This window comes from Rhagoletis pomonella, unplaced genomic scaffold (genome assembly GCF_013731165.1).
Source record: "Rhagoletis pomonella isolate Grant_MI unplaced genomic scaffold, Rhpom_1.0 Rhpom_scaffold_00012, whole genome shotgun sequence".
NCBI classification, from domain to species: Eukaryota; Metazoa; Arthropoda; class Insecta; order Diptera; family Tephritidae; genus Rhagoletis; species Rhagoletis pomonella.
The window spans coordinates 21,845,587-21,866,053 of NW_023458566.1; the positions used below are offsets into that span (position 1 = coordinate 21,845,587).

Consider the following 20,467-nt stretch of genomic DNA (forward strand, 5'->3'; position numbering starts at 1 on the left):
TATATTTGGGAAATCCCTCAAGGTTTCGAGGATAATCGTAACATTATGAACACAGCCAAAAGTGACATCCAAGGCAAATTTATACCAGGTGGTGTTGATGGCGAATTTAGATTTTCGCTGCGGTACTTCCTAGTGTCAAAATTATGCGTTTGTTGTAAAATGAATTCACCTTGTTTACAACAAACACATCAAGGCGAATTTGTACAAGGTGTTGATGGCGAATTTAGATGATCGCCGAGGTACGTCTTAATGTCAAAATCAAGGCGTATTTAACAAGGTGGTGTTGATGGCGAATTTAGATTTTCGCTGCGGTACTTCCTAGTGTCAAAATGATGTGTTTGTTGTAAAATGAATTCGCCTTGTTTACAACAAACACATCATTTTGACATTCAGTAGTACTGCGGCGAAAATCTAAATTCGCCATCAACACCACCTTGTATAAATTCGCCTTGCCTCCTTTGTACAAATTCGCCTTGGTGACATCTGAGCAAAAAGTGACGTTTTGACGTATACCTGCGTCCGCTGTCCACATTTAATTTTTGTAAAATTTTTTATTTATGCAGAAAATTATTAAGTTCTCTTCTTAAAATGGTGTTTGCGAAAAACTGGGAAGATTTTGAAATTGCCGCCGAGTCCATGTACATGGCTAATCCGCAGAACTGCCGATACACAATGAAATACGTCCATGCGAAAGGACACATCCTCCTGAAAATGACTGACAACGTCAAAGTTTGTACATGTATAGTGCCTGTTCCAGGTACCTCAGGATTTTCAGGAAAAGCTGTTTTCGTCTTTAATAAACCTTATGGAATGTGACGTAAGGGAACAGTTTCTTGTAAAAACCTGCAAATCGTGAAGTACCTAGAACACGGCAAATATGTATGTAGTATATCCAATACATGTAATTTCCCATTTTACTTGCAGTGCATTCAATATAAAGCAGAAAACATGCCCGATTTGAAGAAAATCGAAAAGTTAACTGGCAATTTAATGGGACATATGGCATCCAAGGAGTAACAAACTCAGTTACATTTTTCACTGGGGATCAAGTGGGCACAGAGTATTTTAAGTTTAAATAGCATTGCTTTAGGGCCAGTTTTTCAGTGTCAGCTTAAACTTGGATCATGTAAGCTGCGTTTTTTAATGAGCTGGCTGATATTTGATTGGCTAAGTAGTTTAAACTAGCACAACCGTGCACTGAGAAACTGACCCTTAATGTTAGCTTTGTAACCACTTTACGAGTGGAGTTTTAGAGGTCAAGAACATCTTATGTATATACATATATCGAAAACTTCCGATTCGAAAACATTTCCATGAAATGCTTTTAATTTATTGTCAATTGTAGATATGATGTAATAAAATCGTTCTTTTTGTATTAAAGCATAAAATGCATCTAATGATCAGGACTATGCAGGTTCGTTTCGATTTCTATGATCGGACTGTTTTGAAACTATTGCCAAAAAACTCTGCCGTTAATAGTTGCGTTCCAGATGCTTCACGATTTGCAGGTTTTTACAGGAAGCCGTTCCAGGTGACCACCTTCCATAAGGTTTATTAATGGAGAAAACAGCTTTTCCTGCAAATCCTGTAAAACCTGCAATTGGTGAAGCATCTGGAAAGCAATTTTTAGAATTTAAAATCACATAAATATGATTTAATACAAAGCCAAAGCTCTGATTTTAAGTTCGACTAATAAAATACAGTGAAATAGTTGTTGCCAATTTTTTTATATCTACAGCTGCTCTGAATTACTTTAACCTTATCGTACCCACAACAGTTGGTTCTACGTAACCGGAACGACCCACATTCATATCTGGCCAAGGACAGTGATTTCAGCATCATTCATCAAAAACTGTTTAGGGAATTTTAATGCGTTACAACAACTATTTTAATTTTATAATTTAACTTAGCTTTTTTACTCATTAACCTTTGTGTCAATACGTCATAGTCGGGTATGTTTCGTAGTTTGTATGGTGGTTTTCAAAAGCACATATGTACATTTTTCCTATTACTTTCAAGAACTCAACCTCCAGATATCTGAATGCATACTAAATAACTATAAATTGCAACAAAAAACTTTATTTCTTGCTATTTTAAGGGCGTGGTAAGTGATTTTGGGTTGGCTTTCCTTTATGGCCGTTCGTTAAAGGGGCGGTGGGCAAAAGGTACGTGGGCTTGGCACTTCTAGCCCACCTTTTTGGAGAGGGAATGAACCGCCATTGACAAAAATGCAACCTCGGACCATCTAGGTCCCCTATAGTTTCCTAGGGACCCCTTAGAAAAATTGCGTTTATTCGCTTGAAAAATGTTAAATATTCATTTGCACAATACATTTTTATATATACATTTTCATATACAAGGGGGTCAGGGGTTGCTTTTTTGTCAATGGCGGTTCATGCCTTCTCCAAAAAAGGTCGTTTGGAGGTGTCACGCCCACTCCCCTCACGCCCACCGCACCTTTAACGAACGGCCATAATGGAAATTTTCCCCGTGATTTTTAAATTGCCAACCTATACACAACACGTACATACATACCCGGGTATATACATGGTTGGTTGGTTGGTTGTAGTGCTTCAAAGTAACTTACTATGATACAATTAGCGCGTTTTGCGGCAATAACACCATCTTGATTCCCTGATGAATTTGTCTGAATCTATAGTAGATCTTGATATATCTGCTAATTTTGTTTGTTCTTTATGTCAGGGACCCGGACTTGTATAACTTTTATAATAAAAGGCGTTAGAAAAGTTATTTTTGAACTAGCAAATGCCTGGCTTGCTTCGCGATGCCTAATAAGAACTTTTACGTTGACCAATACAAAAATAGTGTTGCTATGCAAAACGGTTTGTAATGTAAAAATTATTAGTTTAGGTTGAAAGGACTGAAGAGCAGAACCTTGCTTACTCATAGGCCAAGTATAATAGCACTGAGATAACATTTAGGTTAATTACTAACCTCCTTCGATGCTATGAGCACTTATTTCCTCCTGAGATATCTGCAAGTATTGCAAGGTTTTTCGCAGCACATCTGCATCTAATCTGCTCAAGCATGAGTTCAACCTCAGCCTCACCATTCTGATTACGCAGTTACGAACCGAATCACGTAATTCGCCATACAAAATCTTGAGAGCGAATCACTTCATTCGTAGGTGATTCAGATCCAATCCCCATGCGAATCAAGAACAAATCGTTGTCTTCTCTAATTTTTATCGATAACAGCTGTCAAAACACATAGACCACACACATACCCACCAGCACAAACATTGAAAAAATAGCTAGATAACATAGCAACATGTTTTAAAGCGTTTAAATGAATAATTTTACCTAAATTGTGTGTTTAAAGTATGTGACAATAATATTAGTTAATTTTGGTTTCCGTTGTTTTCTCTGCTTTGTTAACTTTTCTTTCGTTCTCCAGTAAAACAAGATGGCGTAGAACCCGCTCAAAAAATCGACTTTTTCACTCTTTTGTTCTTGCGTGATCTTTTGTCGTTGGTTCATGGCTTGGTTGGATATGAATACGCCTTGGTCTTGCCCGTGGTTAATGAAAATGCAATACTGGTTTCTCCAGCTGTCAAACAAAGAGAAATGTCAGAGAATGTCAAACGCAAAAATGGTAATTGGAAAATTTTCACGGTGGCCAATTGTTTTATCAGACGGGATCAGCACCATATAGAAATCGAAATTACGGTGCAAAAATGAAAATTGTTCCAAATATGTATAAATACTTCAATAAGTGAATTCGAGAGCAAAAAAATGTGATAAGCGCAGTTCATAGTGATAGCAATATTGTAATAAATCTAGTCAAATGGAAAGACAATTGGGGGTGAAGGAGGGCGTTTTTTCGCTACTCAAATTCATTCATCATTAGGAAAACGAAAATCGCAAAAAACAAACACGTAAATATATTAAGTGCAAAGAATAATGAAAAAATATAACTATCCTTTTGTAATAATAGCACTATAAAGGTTTTAAGTTGAACTACTGTGAAGTTTGAAAAATCGACGTTGTGTGGTGTGGCCGAAGGCTAGTTGTGGGAAAGGGCGACGTCATAACAGTAGTAGACCAAAGTTTGGAATAGCCTTTTTCGTCACGTTTCTTGGCCCATACATTTTTACTACCACGATTTTATATGTTTGGGCACGTCATCGTATAGCCAGTATGTAGTTTACCTTCGATTAAATCAAGTATGCAAAAGCAAGAAGACAGTACTGCAAGAATTTAAAAAATAATAATTAAATTAAACGACAAATAATCGACAGTCACAATGGACGACGACACAATGCTCAACAACCATGGTCCTCAGCCTGGAGCTGAGACTGTTTATGGCACCGAGGACAACAATATGGTCATGTCAGAGAAGGTGCGTAATGATAATGCTAACTATTATTTAAAACAAAATATATACCTTTCTATCACCAATGCCACGTTGCGGAAAGTTCTGCAATGATAGATATAACCACTGCTCGTTAGTTTGTATGCACGTACATATGTATATACATAAAGATAAATATATATGTACATATCTACACATCAAAACCATAGCATGCTAAGTCAGCTTAGACTTAGTCAGACTTAGCCTATTATGGTTTGGAGTCGTCGATATATACTTTGCAAATACACAGTACATATCCCTATATACCAATATGTAGCAAATGTATTCTATCATTCTTGCCTATACACATGCATATCTATGCATTCAAAAACTTATGTCCATACATATGTATATGATAAAAGTAAGCTTTCGAACATAATATGTACCAGGGATGTTGCGAATATTTGGTGGCGTTCCATAACTCACACGAAGTTGCAAGATTTTACCAGAAAGCGTTCCCGTACTGGAGTCTCTGGCTTCCTTTACCTTTTGACAGTTTTACAGGTTTTAACCCAGAAAAGTTGGAGAACGCAACTATAATATATGTATATGTATACGGTGGAAAATTCAAAATTTTAAATGCACTTATTTCCCAACGTAACCGATTTTTACGAAATTAGTATAATTTTAACGTCATAATCGAGTAATTTGTTTATTAAATATAAAACAATATTTTAATTAACAACTTCCCCTCAGTAGTACCCATAATAGTCTGTATAATTGTATACAAATATGATAAATATTATAGTTTATATCCTCTAAAGTTATTTCTTTTGTAAAATCCATAGCTGTGCATATGATAAAGATTATCCAATGTTCCCCTAGTTTAACAAATAAAATTACGAAAATCCTGTTCTAAATAATAAATGGTCGATCTTTTACCATTATGTTTTGCTGTGACTGTAATCATTATGAGTAAAATAATTTAATTCCACATTTCATCATTATTTTATGATTTTTGTTTTTTCCGCTTAAAAAATAATAACTATAATTATAATTATAATTATAATGTTCATTATCGAGTTGTATTTTTTCGCTCAACGAAAATATTTGATTTTTATATTTATATAAAAATAATGATTATAAAATTTAAAAGGCTATACAGACCCAACACTGAAATTTTTACCTGAAAATTTTGGGACTTATTCCTTTACTAGGATGTCGCTACCTCTTTAAGGGATACACGGGCAATTAAGCCTTTGAGTTTTTTGAGTCATCATTATTCTTAAGTGAAAGAATAAAAATTAATAATGTGGAACCCTCTACTTGTTTTACAATGTTCAATCTTAGAACACTATTGTAAAAGTTTTTAATTTGTCAATTCTTGAAAAACTTTCATTTACATTTTTTCCTATTTTGAAACGCAATGAAATTATTTTTTCAAATATAAGTTTTTTTACTAATTACTTAGCAAATAACAATAATAATTATTATCTTTGAGAGAAAAAATAAAAACCATAAAATAACCATTATGTACATTTGATCGAAAAAATAAAACTCGAATAATTATAATTTTATTTAAGCGAAAAAAAACTCAAATATTAATTATTATCTTTTATCTTAAACGGGTAAACTTGAAATTACAGTAGGACGTACGTATTTTGGTTAAAATTTAATAAGCAATAATTATTTTTCCTCCCCGTCTTTTGCGTTGTTTTGATAACATAATTCTTTGAATACATACTTTTTAAAAATATTACTCAAAAATAGTATTCAAAAGGGAGTAAAAATGGTCCTAAAATTTTCCCCTTTTTTTACTACATTTTTATGCATTGCCGAAATGGGACTACCAAAAAAAGTGAGGTTATGTAACTGACATCACCTTGTTTATTCCACCATGAGTCTGTCTAACCAGGGTGCGGACAGTACCCGGCTTTTAGCTTCAGACGCTAAACGGTTAAGTAGTCTAACAAGCAACATTGATGGGCTATCAACAAGTACTGCTAAAAGTCTTATAAGCAACCTAGAAATAATTTTAGATTCCTCCAGCGAAAGCTCGGATATAGAATCTGGAGATAAATGTAAAATTAAAGCTCAATTAAAGGCCTATCTTAACACGTTCGCTATCAAGCGTATTTAAGTAGTGCGTCATCACAGACCAGGTAGAATTTTATTTGTTTTTGTCTAGTGTTGTGGGTTTTGGTTGTCATTGGGTATCTCAGAAACTCAAATTCATGATAAAAGTAATTGGTTTAAGCCTGACACATATTTGTGACGCTGGCCTATAGATATATTTTTCGGTATAGACAAGGGTCACATTTATGTGATAGGCTAAACTTCAGGGTTTTATCTAATGCTGGATTTCCACTTGGCGTTAAATGGCAAAAATTACAGATGACAAAGCCGAGCATTAAAAAATAATCGTGTCATTACATTAAGAAAAAAAAAGTCATTAAGTAAGTTCATTTCCACATCGCATTTTTTTTAATGTCATGAATTTTTCGCCATTTCAATGCCTAGTGGAAATTCGGCATAATTCAGTTTTATTCAAAAATACAAAGCTTACAAAAAATGGCTCAATACTTGGCCTTTATGCTCAAATTTATTATGTTCAAACAAGTCTAAATATATGTCTTACCGTCCTCTGAGTAATTATTTCACTATGAAGCTAAAGTCTGTAAAAAAATATAGCCTTAATCTATACAGGTAGCTGTAATCCCGAGACCACTTGTCACAAACGTGTGTCAGACCTTCCTATAAACCATACTGTATCCAACAACCAGCTATCGCAGACGGCGGTGAATGGAGGTATAATTTAATTAAGTTAACTGGCGTCACACATTTGTGTCGGCGGTCCCACGTGAAAACCCAGCTGACACATATATGTGACGCCTGGTAGCGAACGTGTTAAAGAAAAACGAGATCATCTCGGTGAAAAACTTCTCGATTGGTGGAAAACTAAACTAAAATACGACAGATCTGGCCCGCAAATAATTGAGCGATCCACCCTCCAGCGTTCCAAGTGAGCAATTGAGCAGCAAAATTATTTTTTTTTTAGTATAATATGCCCCTTTTGAACTTTGACTACTAGATTTACGGCTCTATTCTGTATCAGTGACAAATTATTGTCACAGTTTTTCTTACGGAAAAATATATGAAAAAGTTTAAATTTGTCAGTAAAATATTTTTGTCACCGATACAGATTGGGCTACAAAATACTATATAGGTTAAGCACTCGTTCAATGTTCTAATAATTTACAAAATTTTTAAGTAATAAAAACGATGACTTAAGTTGATTATAGCTTTTTTGATGTTATCCTTAACATTCGCAGATTCGCATTCGCATTCGCAGATTCGCATTCCGAAAATTCGCATCCGCGAATGTGAATAATATGACATTCGAAACATCCCTAGTATGTATATAAATTAGGGTGGTCCAAAATAAGTAAAGTCGGAATTTTAACGCTCTCAAAATAATTGTGTCTTATTATTGGGCATCTGTTGAAGAGAAACAGAGTCTTCCGATCGAAAAATATTGATTTTCAAGAATTCCATACCATTTCCACGAAAAGTTCTTTTTTTCCCATACAAAATACATGGAAAACTTTCAGCGCTTTGAGTGACCTCTAAATATTTTTTGATTTCAAAATAAAAAAATAGGGGTATACTTTTTTCGATATAGAACAATCCTAGGGGGTGAGAGCATAAAAATTCCGACTTTACTAAATTGCATGCATTTTTGGACCACCCTAATATACATACTTGTGTATGTACTTATCACCTGCCTCTCTTGTCTTAATTATGCTTGTGACGTACATGATGTTAACTGGTCTATTCTGCGCTGGCAACATAAATTTTGTAACCGGTAAATAAAGTTCCTGTCAATTTTTAAACCCTTTTCGCATTCTCTGTACTCTTGTAACCGGTAAATTTTGTCACCATCTCATAAGCTGGTAACAAAGTATTGCCCCGTGAAATATGCAATACCAGAATTTGCACAATTCTTCATAGCTGAATTGCTGAATATTTTCACTGCATTACCAACGTAATTGCAATCGCGGTGACAAGAAGTGGTAAGATTTTTTGGTAGTACAATTTTCCTGACACAACATCTTCGGTAACGTTAAGAATAGACCTGTAAGAGTATAATTAAATATAACAAATCAGTCTTAATAATAAATTGGCTACTTAAAAATTGCGTTTATAAGGCTACATGAACAAGAAATACAAGAATTACAAGAAATACAAGAAATTGGTAAGATACTATTCACTAGACATACACTCTAAAAAATCTGTTTAAAAATGCGACTATAAATCGAGTATATTTTTGTTTATTTTTAAAATTTTTTGGTAAATTTACACGATGAATATGTATTTTTTCTCGTTTACACATTTTCGTGTGTAAAAATCCTTTTTGTTAGCGGCTTTACACAATTCTACGGGTGAAATCATACAGCAGATTTGTATTTTGTAGCTTGTACACACATTCGTAGTAAATTTACGCACACCACAGCAGCTATATTACACTCTAAAAAGTCCGAAATTTAAACAAACTGTTCGTTGAATAATCGTGCACGTAATTTCGCGAATAATAAGGTAGGAAATCAGTAACCTACCTTTTAGCTAGGAAATCTACACAATTTTTTTTTAGAGTTTAAGATATCTTTCCAAATCTTGCGGTTGTTCTGGGATTGGTAAAATCCATGATTAAAAAAAAAAATCTGGGTCTAACAAGTTTGAGAAATAGTTGTAGTCCGATAAGGTTCTGTTTATTGGCGCGTTTGCACCATAAACCGTTCTGCTTGACATCAAAGCGACGCAATATACGGCTCGGAACATAAAAATGGATTCTCTCAAGTATGCACAGACAATCAATTTTTCCCGAAACCACACTCGATAAAAACGAGATAGCATGAGATGTTCTCCGATAATGCAGAGTAGGTAAACTAATTAGCCGACAACGGGAGACATAAGAAGGCAATGGTTCAGAGCCCAGTTACACGATATGTATTTCCATATGCAAATGCTACTTTTCTGATGCGTTCTAATACATATATGATACATACGAGTGCATGCAAAAAAGTAGCATTTACATGTTTGTCAAATTTAACGAACGTAAGGCAAAGCGTATATTTAAATACCCAAGGACAATATTTGCGATGGAGTAAGTAAGATGTTGCAAGAGGTGCTTTTAATTTAGAATAACATTTATTGATGTTATAGCTGAAATACAATGCCGGCGAACGGCGAACTCACCACAGCGAAATTCGCGCTGTCAAAATTAGAACACCCGCAAGCATATGAAATTGAACACAGCCAAAGCGAAATGCGAAGTTCGCTTGGCGGCGTTTCATGGCGATAGATTTATTTCTATCGCCCTGCTGGGCGATGACAGCTGTGCGTGCCAAAGGTGGCCGAAATAGCTGGGCGAACGGTGAACGACAGCATCGCCCAGTTCGGCGAAGTTTGCCGTTCGCCGGTATTGTATTTCAAGCATTAAGGGTAAGCCGATTCTGAACACACCACGTGTAAAACCTGTTAAGACGCGATTGAAGTGCGGCCGAGTCACGTGAGCAACTGATTTCAGAATAGATTTTCAAATCATCAGCAAACAGAAAAAACCTAACATTTCAAAGACAGGTGCTGATGTCATTAATAAAAAGAATAAAAAAATAATGGACCTAAGATGCTTCCCTCAGCAACCTCTGAGAGAGCAATAAATAGCTTGGATGAAACAGCATCAATAGTCGCCGTGCTAGTTCTCAAGCGCAGGTAAGACCTGATCCACTCCAAGAAGCCTGAGTGGATTCCTGAAAATTCTTACTTGATCAATAAGATATTATGGGAAATTTTGTCGAAGGCTTTCGAAAAATCTGTATTAATCACATCCAGTTGAAAGCCATTACGGACAGTTGAAAAACAATCTTCCGTAAAAACTGCAAGATTTGTCACCGTGGATCTACAAGATACAAATCCATGTTGGTTTGGACAGATCGCATTTATTGACTGTTTTGAAGACTGGCGTGATTAAAGTTCGCTTCCAGTCATCAATAAACAGACCTTCCGAACAACAAACTTTACCGATAACATGCAAAAATTTCAAACAGTTAAATCGGAATTTTTAGGAATGCAGTTTTATCGCTCATCAAATTTTAAAATGATAAAGTGGATGTTTCAAGACGCTAGAAAATCGCGATGCTTTTTAACATTTTTTTTTTTAGCTGACGGTGTTGTGCGTCTTCTTTAGAGCTCTTGTTAAAAATCGAAAATTTTAAAAATTCTGAATAAAAAGTATGGAAGTTTTTTCGTTATATTTGGGACAAAGTTTGAAATGTGGATTTACTATATGGTGCCTGGGGTTATATTATGTGCTAGACTTTCAAAATAATAAACGTCAAATATGCAAAAGAAAAGTAGCCAAAACTGGTCAAAATGTTACTAAACTTAATCAGGTGACCACAAGGGTTGGGCTGCCAGACGTCGTGTTGTAATATTAAGAAAAATGTTATGAACTTACTGAGGGAAATAAAAATAGTACTTTCATACCACCATGCGTGGTGTTGAATCAAACTGAACATCTGATTGCACATTTATATGTACATATGTCTGGCTGTAGCTGAGTGCGCGGAGCTGCTTGCCACAGTTTGTTAATTTCCAGAGGGTCAGGGTTCTAATCCCATTACAGGCAGCATGGAATTTAAATATTTTTTTTTTTAACTTAATTATGAAAAAGCATCCGTTAAGTGCATAGCGCTTCATTTTAATATTGGCGTATTTGAATTGAATATTTCTGTACTAAATACTAAAATTTGTATACTTAAATGTATTACGAGGTGGGTTGGTGCTCTTTCATATGCGTACATATTTTTTTTTTAATTTCGCACGTTTTGCACTAGCAATAGTTGATGATTAATATAAGTACCTACATAAATACGTTTAAATGACATGCGCAGAGTTTTACAATTATATTAAGCAAAAGCCAGAAGTTTTTGAAACAAGTTCACAGCAATGAAAAAAATGACTGATATTTTAATGTTATCTTGTGCTTAAATATTTTTTCTTTCATTAAACCTATTAAATTATTAAAGTGCAAGTCTGAAGTTACCAGAAAATTTCGTTGATTTTTTGCAGTTATGTATTTTTTGCTGACAGTGTCTTCCATATAAAAAAAAAAAATTGACGAACATAGTTTGTATCAAAGAAACTATCCGTAAAAACAATACCAAAAAACTAAATTTTTATGTACTGCAAAACTTCATTTTCATAATTTTTATAAAAAGTCTGATTAGAAAGTTGCAAATTTGCATGCAAATTTATTGCATTTTCCGAGTTTCGCACAAAGTTTAGAAATTGCATTTTTATGTTTTTTGATTGATGTATTTAGTATAAACGGTATTTTTATAAAGAACAAAAAAATGTGCATGCATTGTGAAAAATTCTCTGTGCTTTAGTTGTGATAAGTTGTTTGTTTTGTTGGTGTACGTTGTAATGATCTCATCATCTCATGTTTTTATGTTTTTGTTGTTGTGTGTCAAAATAAGATTTTACTACATCTTTTCGTACGTAATTTTTGTCGAAACGAAAGGGAAGGGAGCGAGAGGATCTTAATCATGTTAATGAAGTCAAGGATTTAGGTATCTATTTCGACACGAAACTAAGCTTTTCCACGCACATCGACTATATATATAGTTGGCAAATCGTACGCAATGCTGGCCTTCGTCCGGCGTAATAGTTCACCTTTTGCAGATCTGCTTATCTTGCTTGCTCATACGGAGGGGTATACTTTTTTTCGCTATAGATCAATCCTAGGGGGTGAGAGCATTAAAATTCCGATTTTAGTTTTTTTTTTTTTTACCACCCTAATGTACATACATATGAATGTAATATGTATATGCAAGTCGCTCTAGAATGTACATAAATTGGTCATTGACATTATGCTTCGCAATTGTTTTTATTTTCTTTCTCCTTTTTGGCAAGTCACACTACAATCAATAAATCGCACGCGTAAAAAAACAACATTGGACGCTTGTGTTTTTTATTACACATTTTTACATACATTGCTGTACGTTTTGGTTCAATTATGTGAACTGATTAAGTAGGTGATATCTAATTAAATTTTATTCTTGCTTGTAGTATACTTGAGTGCTTTAGGTGCCATGCTTTTATTTACAAATGTATGTTCTTGTTGATAGTTTCATATACATACATATGTATGTATGTATGTACTAGGGCTGTGCGATTATTCGATTACTCGAGCAAGTTGGTTAATCAGTTATTCGGTTAATCAATTACTCGAGTAATCAAGATTTTGATTACTCAAAACGATGATTAATCGAGTTACTTGAAATATGATTACTCAAAAAAATTAATTTTGCTCGTTAAAAGAGTTTGCTTTGGAAAATGCTTATTTTCTTTTTTATATTCTGTATATGAAAAAAATATGTATGTATGTATGTATTTCCCTTTTATTTTTGAAAACGGAAACGTTTTTTTCAAAGTATCAAGGAACTTCAACTGCTTTATATGTATGTATGTAAAGAGTACTTTGAAATGTTCATTACTCATTTTATTCATAATGTTGATTAATCATAAAGCAAATTACTCAAATATTTTTGTTTTTGGTTAATCAAAATCTTGATTACTCGAGTAACTGAACATTTGAGTAATCATAATTTCCAATTAATCGAATAATTGAGTTATTTACTTTATGATTAATTAAAATTTTGAATAATCAATTAATCGCACAGCCCTAGTATGTACATTATACTGCATCACCAAAAAGGGTTGTGGTTTTTAACAGATTAAGCTTAAAAAATCTGCATACAAATATTTAAAAATATTTTCAACGGAATCGTAATAACGAAATTTTCGATGCTGGTTTTTAACCTTTTTCAAAGATTGATTTACGAAAAACTTGAATAACCGGGCCAAAACTGTTCTGATTTAGACTTATGGGGTCTCAGTTGAAAGGTATTTTCCCATTCTTTTTTTATTTCTGTGCAAACAAAAACTAATTCACGTCCCATTTTTTTTAACCGACTTCACAAAAAGAAGAAGGTTATCAATTCGTCGGAATATATTTTATTTTTTATTTTTTTTTATGTATGTTACCGCATAACTTTGGACCTCGTTCTTTTTTCATCGGAGAGGTGGTACCTCGCGCAGAGAACTAAAACAAACAATAGCAAACGTATCGATATCGTTTAGCTTCGCTCATAGAAGGTAAGCAAACACAACCGATTCAAATCACTCGGGAACATTGTGCGTGCGGGAACTTTACTCTGCTAGCGTTCGCGATAGCTAACGCAAACAAAACAATTGAATGCAGAGAAATCGGGAACCAAACGAAACATAAAGTTAGTGCTCACAACACAAAACGAAACGATTCGTTTAGTTATCCTCTAGTATTCATCTATACATATGTTTGTATGTACATACTGAGCATATCAGAGGACGTGGCATTTTGCAAAGACGTAAATACATACATACACACAATGTTCGGAAATCTACTGATGCAGTTGAACCATTCTGCTAACTAAGTACATAGGCAACATTAATTTCCTGAGTACTAGGAATGATTCCTTTTGTTTTGTGTATCGTGTTGTGTTTCGGTTTTGCTCAGGATGAGTAATGTGACCAACCGTACTTCTTTCGGAAGTACAGTACTTCTTTTCTCGCTATTGTACTTCGTACTTCGGAGTACAGTCAACTGTACTTCTTTGCGATATTTTGTACTTCTCCGATCTTCTGGATGATCGTCACATGGCCTGGGTGATAAATTCTTTCAAACCATTAACAATTTCGCGTTTAAACCTACTTACGTTTAAGGCTTACCTACCCCTCACTTCGTGACAGAACTGTTGCGGCGGAGTGGGGGTCGTCTGCACTCAGTGCAGAGTCAATAGGAGCACTCCACAAAGTGGTGTTCCCTCTCCCCTGCTCTAGATTGCGGTTGTAAACCACCTTCTAGAGGAACTGGGAAAAGTGGGCTGTCTGGTGATCGCCTGTGTAGACGATGGGGAACTTTAGGTTAAGGTACGATTTCTGTACACCCTTTTTGATCTGACTCAAGGTTACCCGAACCAGGTAACTAGGTGGGCAATCAACGGCGGCTGTCGTAGAATCCTAATATTGTGCCTGAGGATATTGCAGACAGAATTGTCTGACAGGCCATTGTGCAGTTGGTATTCATGCGGTGAGACAAAGAATTTCGACTGATCCTTTTGTGTCAGCTATCAAGAGGAAGATGAAGTGAATCTCCACACTTTCATTTAGACTGTCCAACCTTCGCGAGACTAAGATGGAAGCATTTTTGCTCGCAATTCTGAACAAACACTCTCAGAGCTCTCAGGGATCGAAATTAGCCGGATTCGAAAATTTATAATCAACTCGCGGCGTTAACTTAATCCAACCTAGCCTGTACTTCTTTGAGCTATGAAATAGTTGGTCACATTAAAGATGAGTACCTTTACCACAATCGAAACCATGCAAGTGAGCAAAAGAACAAACGATTCGTTTGGTTTGTGCTCGGCTGCCGTTGAAACGTATCGTATTGTTAGAGCTCGGGAACATTATTAGAAAACGAAAACAAACTTTTCGTAATTCTCAAAAATCAACGATAATTTTTAAAGACTTGAAAGTTGCGCCTTATTGTATTAAAATTTAATGGGCTACAAAACTGCGTACTCAAAATGTCAAATGCTAAGAAATCGAATTGAAAAGTTGAAAATTTTGATGGAAATTTTTTTGGTATTTCTTGAATTTTCCCGAGCTCTATATGAAATTGAATAAAGTCCGTTCTTCTGGTTTTTACTGTAGATTGAATTATATTTTTATAACAAAATAAAAAAAATGGTATGGAAAATATAAAAGAAAAAAGTCGTCAGGGTACTCATATTTTTGACGCTGACTGACTTGCATTTCTCCTCTTCTTCGCAAAAATAATCGATAATACTAGGTTGGACACCGAAAAGTTATCGGTTTAATCTGAGATATTTTTATAATAACAGATTAAAGAGTGTCGAATTTTGTATGGCGAATCTCTTTTTCTAATTACAGATTAGGGAGTTAAGCTCGAAAATGAGGATAATCTATTTATATGTAGGTAAACCTAGTATACAAAATTTGATTTATTTCAATTTTAGGGGTCGAGTACTCTTTATGTTTATCTTATTGAGTTAAAATTTTGCACTGACTAAATAGTTTTTGTGCAACGAAACTCACTGAAAAATAAGAGCCACCCTAAAGTATGTACCTACATAAATACATACATACATATATATAGATATTAATTTTTTCTTGTTATCGTCGCATGATTATCGTAAGTCTGCTGTCCCTTCTATCGTCGTTTAAAGAGCAAAGATGTTGCTTTGACCAGGGCTTGAACCCTGGCCGTGCGGAGTGGAAGAGCGCTCTGCTTACCATATCATTTCTTCGGAATATTTTTTTGGGTATGTTGCCGCATAACTTTGAACCACGTTAACTGATTTCTATAATACTTTTTTTTTAAGGAAAGGCGGTACCTCAGAGGTTGTCCCCCAATCTAATTTGACCTAGATCCGATAATGGGATCTTGAAGAAATTAACGGTACCTACTCTTAACTTTCTATATGAGAATTGAAGTCGGTTTTGTTTTTTGCTTAAAAATTACTTGTTTTAACTAAAGCAGTCTTCTAAAATTAAGCATTTAAAAAGCTTTCCGTCTTAATGAAACTCAAAATTTTTTTTTTTTTTGTAAATTGATTTGTTAATTTTATAATACTTGGATGGTTAAGGGCAACCCTGTCTATGGAGTCTTACATAAACATATCGAGCCTTAACCGCCAAAATAACGTAAGCGACATTTTTTTCAAAATTTTCTTTTTGATGCAGAAATATTCCTAGAGCATCTAGATGCATTTCTGCATCAAAAAGAAAATTTTGAAAAAAATGTCGCTTACGTTATTTTGGCGGTTGGGGCTCGATATGTATATATCGCTAGCTTAGAAAGAAAAGTCCCATTTTAAAAATTTTACAGGAGAGGAAAAAATCTTCCTATAGCCATTTTCTTTAACTATTTCGCAAGACTTTGAATCAAACATTTTGCGCGTTTAAAGCACAGCAAAACTCCATAAGAATCAGAAGGATTCGATATTTATTAATAGATGTCGTATTATTTTCGCCTTATCGGATTTGTGGTGCTTCTCTGGAATTAGCAAATTTTCCTTTTATTGCTTATGAAGAGGAAAAAATAAAACAAGTACCTTTATAATTTTCGAAACGATGCGTATTCAGTTTCTCTAGCCTCCTATATCAAAATATGAGTTTTCATAAAAAGTGGACATAGCAACTTTTCACTCTAAGCTAGCGATATGAATTCAGTATAAGCACAAAGTAGTAAGTCTTTTATGAAATAACTGACTTCTAACTAAATAAATTATTAAAGTTAATCTAGAGAATTTATGTTTACATACATATCGTCGTTTAAAGTACAAAACCGCGTATCGTCATTCTGCAAAACCTCGTAACTGACATTTGCTGCCAAAAATTGGATTTGCTCACACAAGCTGTTGGCTCAATCCTTATCCATTCGTCCTGACATATACTAGCTGGAAAAGCGCTTGCTTTATAAAAAAAGAGAACCATTTTGAAATATGAGTGTTTTTACTCTCTAGAAAATAACTTATGCAACCTCACATACACGGTTTCGCATTTTGTTGATACGCGGTTTTGTACTTTAACCGACGATATGTATGTCTGTTTGTAATAAATCTCTTAAAACGTTACATGTTTTTTTTTTCGTTTGCTCTGAAATAGTCACACAAAATAACAGATGTGTGCATATACATATATACAAATGTAGTACATACGTAAATATGTACATATATTTATTATTAGATAATAGAATATTCCTTAGCATTTTAAGGATCCCCTAGTGGAAATCGTAGTCACGGTTGCCACTTGTTAAAAAAATAACCAACCAAAATTTGAAAAAAAACAACCTAATTGAAAAACAAACAAACAAATTTGTTTTTGTATCCAAAAAATGTTATTTTTATACAATAATTTTAAAATATATGCTCACATTGAGTGTTTGAAAACATACGTATACGTATGCGCCAGTAGCAGAGTGTGCAGAGGTGTCTTAGAGGCTCTTATTTGTTAGCTTTCAGGAGGTGCCAGGTCCGAATGCCGTCAAAAGCAACACATTAAAATTATACATATGTAGGTATGTAGTAAATGTATTTATTAAAACTAAAATAATTCCTGAATCTTAAAATTGTTTTTTGTTTAGTTTCTTGTAACTATGAAAATGGTTTCAGTGAAGTTCAGAATGAAATCGTTTTCAACGAAAAATTTAGTCAGACAAATTTCAGGAAAGCGCAACCGTTTCACAACCATTTTCGATAGTTTTCTCTACCTACGTTTCCGATGAAGACTTTAGTGGGAGAATGGATCCGAAAAACAACCGAAAACGGAATCGGAAAACGGATGAAGCATCAGGGTTTTGTACGAAATGGTTTCCATTTTCGGATACATTTCCGGATATTTTGCTGGCTTGGATGTTACACTGAAAATAAGAACTTTAAAAATTTATTTATTAATTTTTGGCACTCAGTATGCAATAATACGTATGGTAAAGAAAAAATGTGCTAATTTCTAATTAAAAAAAAAAAAACAAATCAAAGATAAAACTACCAAATTCGAAAAAGAAAAGAAAAACAACCAAATTTGGTTGGAAACAAACCAACAGTGGCAACCGTGATCGTGTTTATTAGGTTATCAGTTAAAGATTCTTATTATTCTTTGGTGTATTTTATTGTTGTAAGCTGAATAAAAAATACTCCGGTATACGGATTCCACTTCAAAAGCTACTGAGAAAATGTTATCGTTTCCAAATAACTTAAAATGCGCTTTGACCTAGTCAAATCAAGTTTTACATTCCTTACTACGACTAGCTTCAATGTATTCAAAAGGTGGTTAACCACCATACAAAAATTCGTCAGATATCCCAAATTTGATTGTAATAAGACGGTATATATACATTGATAAATACACATATGTATGTACAACAACTTATAAACTTTTTCTTGTGAGTAATAAAATTAATGAACAATGCAAGGAAGTGAACCAGACAAGATTTTTTTGTAAATTGCTTTTTAATTACAATATTAAAAATAATCTGGCAGCAACACACTTGTAGATAAATAAAGAAAACGGAGATGTTTAAAGATATATGTATGTACATACGATTGTACATACTTCACGCTTGTTCATGTTTTTAGAGTTATTAAAATTTATTTGGTAAACATTATTTTTTTAATATGAAAATGCAACCAACCTTTTTTCCAAATCTTCTGAAGTATTCGTAGCGCCAATTGTTTTTCTCTATGTTTACTCATGGTACAATTAATTATTCACAGGTATTATCTTCCCAGTTCAATGCTGATTCCTTTACTTTTATTTGGCTTTGCTTTTTGTTTTCGCTCAATTTAATTTTTATAATTTTTCAAAACAAAAGGAAAACGCTTGAAATGAAGTTAGCCATACAAATTTTGAATTTATTTACTAAGCAAATGTTTTTTTTCGGCTGTTGCAAATTAAATATGCTCCCTGTTTGTTTAAGAAAATACGTGTACATATGTACGTATATGGTATGTATATGGGGTATGGAAATATCCCTTTCCCCCAGCAGTAAACCTTTTAGTGGGGCAACAATGTTTTTTTTTTTTTTTAAATAAGGCAGAATGTGCGCTCTCTGGGAAGACAATACCTGTAATTATTGTACCACGATGTTTACTTAAATCGCACTTAAAATTTATTTCTCATAATTTTTTGCTACACCACTGCTTTCATAACAAAAAAAAACAAATAAACAAATGAAAATTTCACTACTGCATTTTTATTTTTTCTTTTTTCTTTTCTTTTTCAGAATGAACAGGTTGTGAGCATCGTGAGTTTGTTTATTTAAATATTCATTTTGTCGTTTTTGCTTTTATTGCGCATTTTATTTATGTATTTATAAATTTAATTTAATTAATCGTTAAATATCAAGTAGAGTGTGTTTGGTAAAAGCGTGCAAGCGACAATAAATTATCGCTCAACATAGGAGAACAAAACTACTTTTTTTCAATTGAATTTAAACATTTAAAAATTTTTAATAAGTAACTTGACCAATTCTAGCCTCGCAACTTAGATCCGATTTTCTATCTATATCTATGTATTTCTGAGGCATTTGCAGCCAAATCCATTTTAAAATGAATCTAAACTGCTTTATCGTTTCTATATCCTCTATGCGCTAAGCATCTGGAAACTGAGATGGCAAATGTAATTCGTTAACATATCGAGCCCTAACCGCCAAAATAACGTAAGCGACATTTTTTTTTAAATTTTATTTTTGATGCAGAATTGCATCTAGATGCTCTAGGAATATTTCTGCATCAAAAACAAAATTTTGAAAAAAATGTCGCTTACGTTATTTTGGCGGTTAGGGCTCGATATACATATGTAATTTTCTCCTTTGAAACGCTGGCAGACATGGCTGCAGCCCAACCAATATTTTTTGCAGATGCTAACTATTAACTATTTCGGCAGTTTTCTTCGCCTTTTTGGTGCAAGTTGCATCAACTAAAGCCGATGCATGTCTTTAACAATTATTTAGATTTTTATTTTGTGTGTTTATGAGTTAATGCGAGGGCACTCATTAAAAAAAATATGCCTTTCCATTGTCCAAATTCTGCAAAAAAGCTTTTCTGCGTTAAGCTTTCTAAAATGTCAAAGTTCTTCGACTAAAATATGGGAAACCATGAACCGCTCTTTTTTACCAAACACACAGTTCATAAGTAGCATATATTTATGTAAACTTTCTTCGTCTTCATTAGTGCTTTTGTTTAATTTTTGTTGATCGATTATATATATATATAATGTATGTAAATATGTATGCGAAATTATTAAGTAGTTGCTAAGTATATTCTGTGTATACTTTATTAGGCCTATTCTTTGCTGGTAACAAAAATTTTGTAATATTTAACTAAGACCTCAGTTTTTGTTAATAAAATTTCAACATTTTTCGATTACAAAATGTTCTGTAACAATCAACAAACGTATATACATTATTATTATTATTATTATACCCGAGCGCACTTGTGCACAAGGGTATTATAACTTTGTTCAC

General features: G+C 33.7%; 1 protein-coding gene and 1 long non-coding RNA gene across 2 annotated transcripts; both read left to right on the forward strand.

The window, feature by feature from the left end:
- The first annotated feature begins 471 nt into the window (after positions 1-471).
- Positions 472-1,409, forward strand: LOC118748091 (signal recognition particle 9 kDa protein). Its single transcript, XM_036482395.1, has 2 exons — positions 472-729; positions 925-1,409. The coding sequence occupies exons 1-2, from the start codon at positions 589-591 to the stop codon at positions 1,015-1,017; spliced, it is 234 nt and encodes a 77-aa protein (XP_036338288.1). The 5' UTR covers positions 472-588; the 3' UTR covers positions 1,018-1,409.
- A 2,179-nt stretch (positions 1,410-3,588) lies between these two features.
- On the forward strand, positions 3,589-19,300 carry LOC118748092. The gene is made up of 3 exons (XR_004994018.1): positions 3,589-3,898; positions 3,958-4,362; positions 19,226-19,300. It is a non-coding gene; the product is annotated as an uncharacterized LOC118748092 (long non-coding RNA).
- The last annotated feature ends 1,167 nt before the right edge of the window (positions 19,301-20,467 follow it).

Coding starts and splice junctions, on each gene's coding strand:
- LOC118748091 (XM_036482395.1), top strand. CDS start 589: ATGGTGTTTGCGAAAAACTGGGAAGATTTTGAAATTGCCGCCGAGTCC. Junction 730..924: donor AAATGACTGACAACGTCAAA/GTTTGTACATGT, acceptor TTTTACTTGCAG/TGCATTCAATATAAAGCAGA.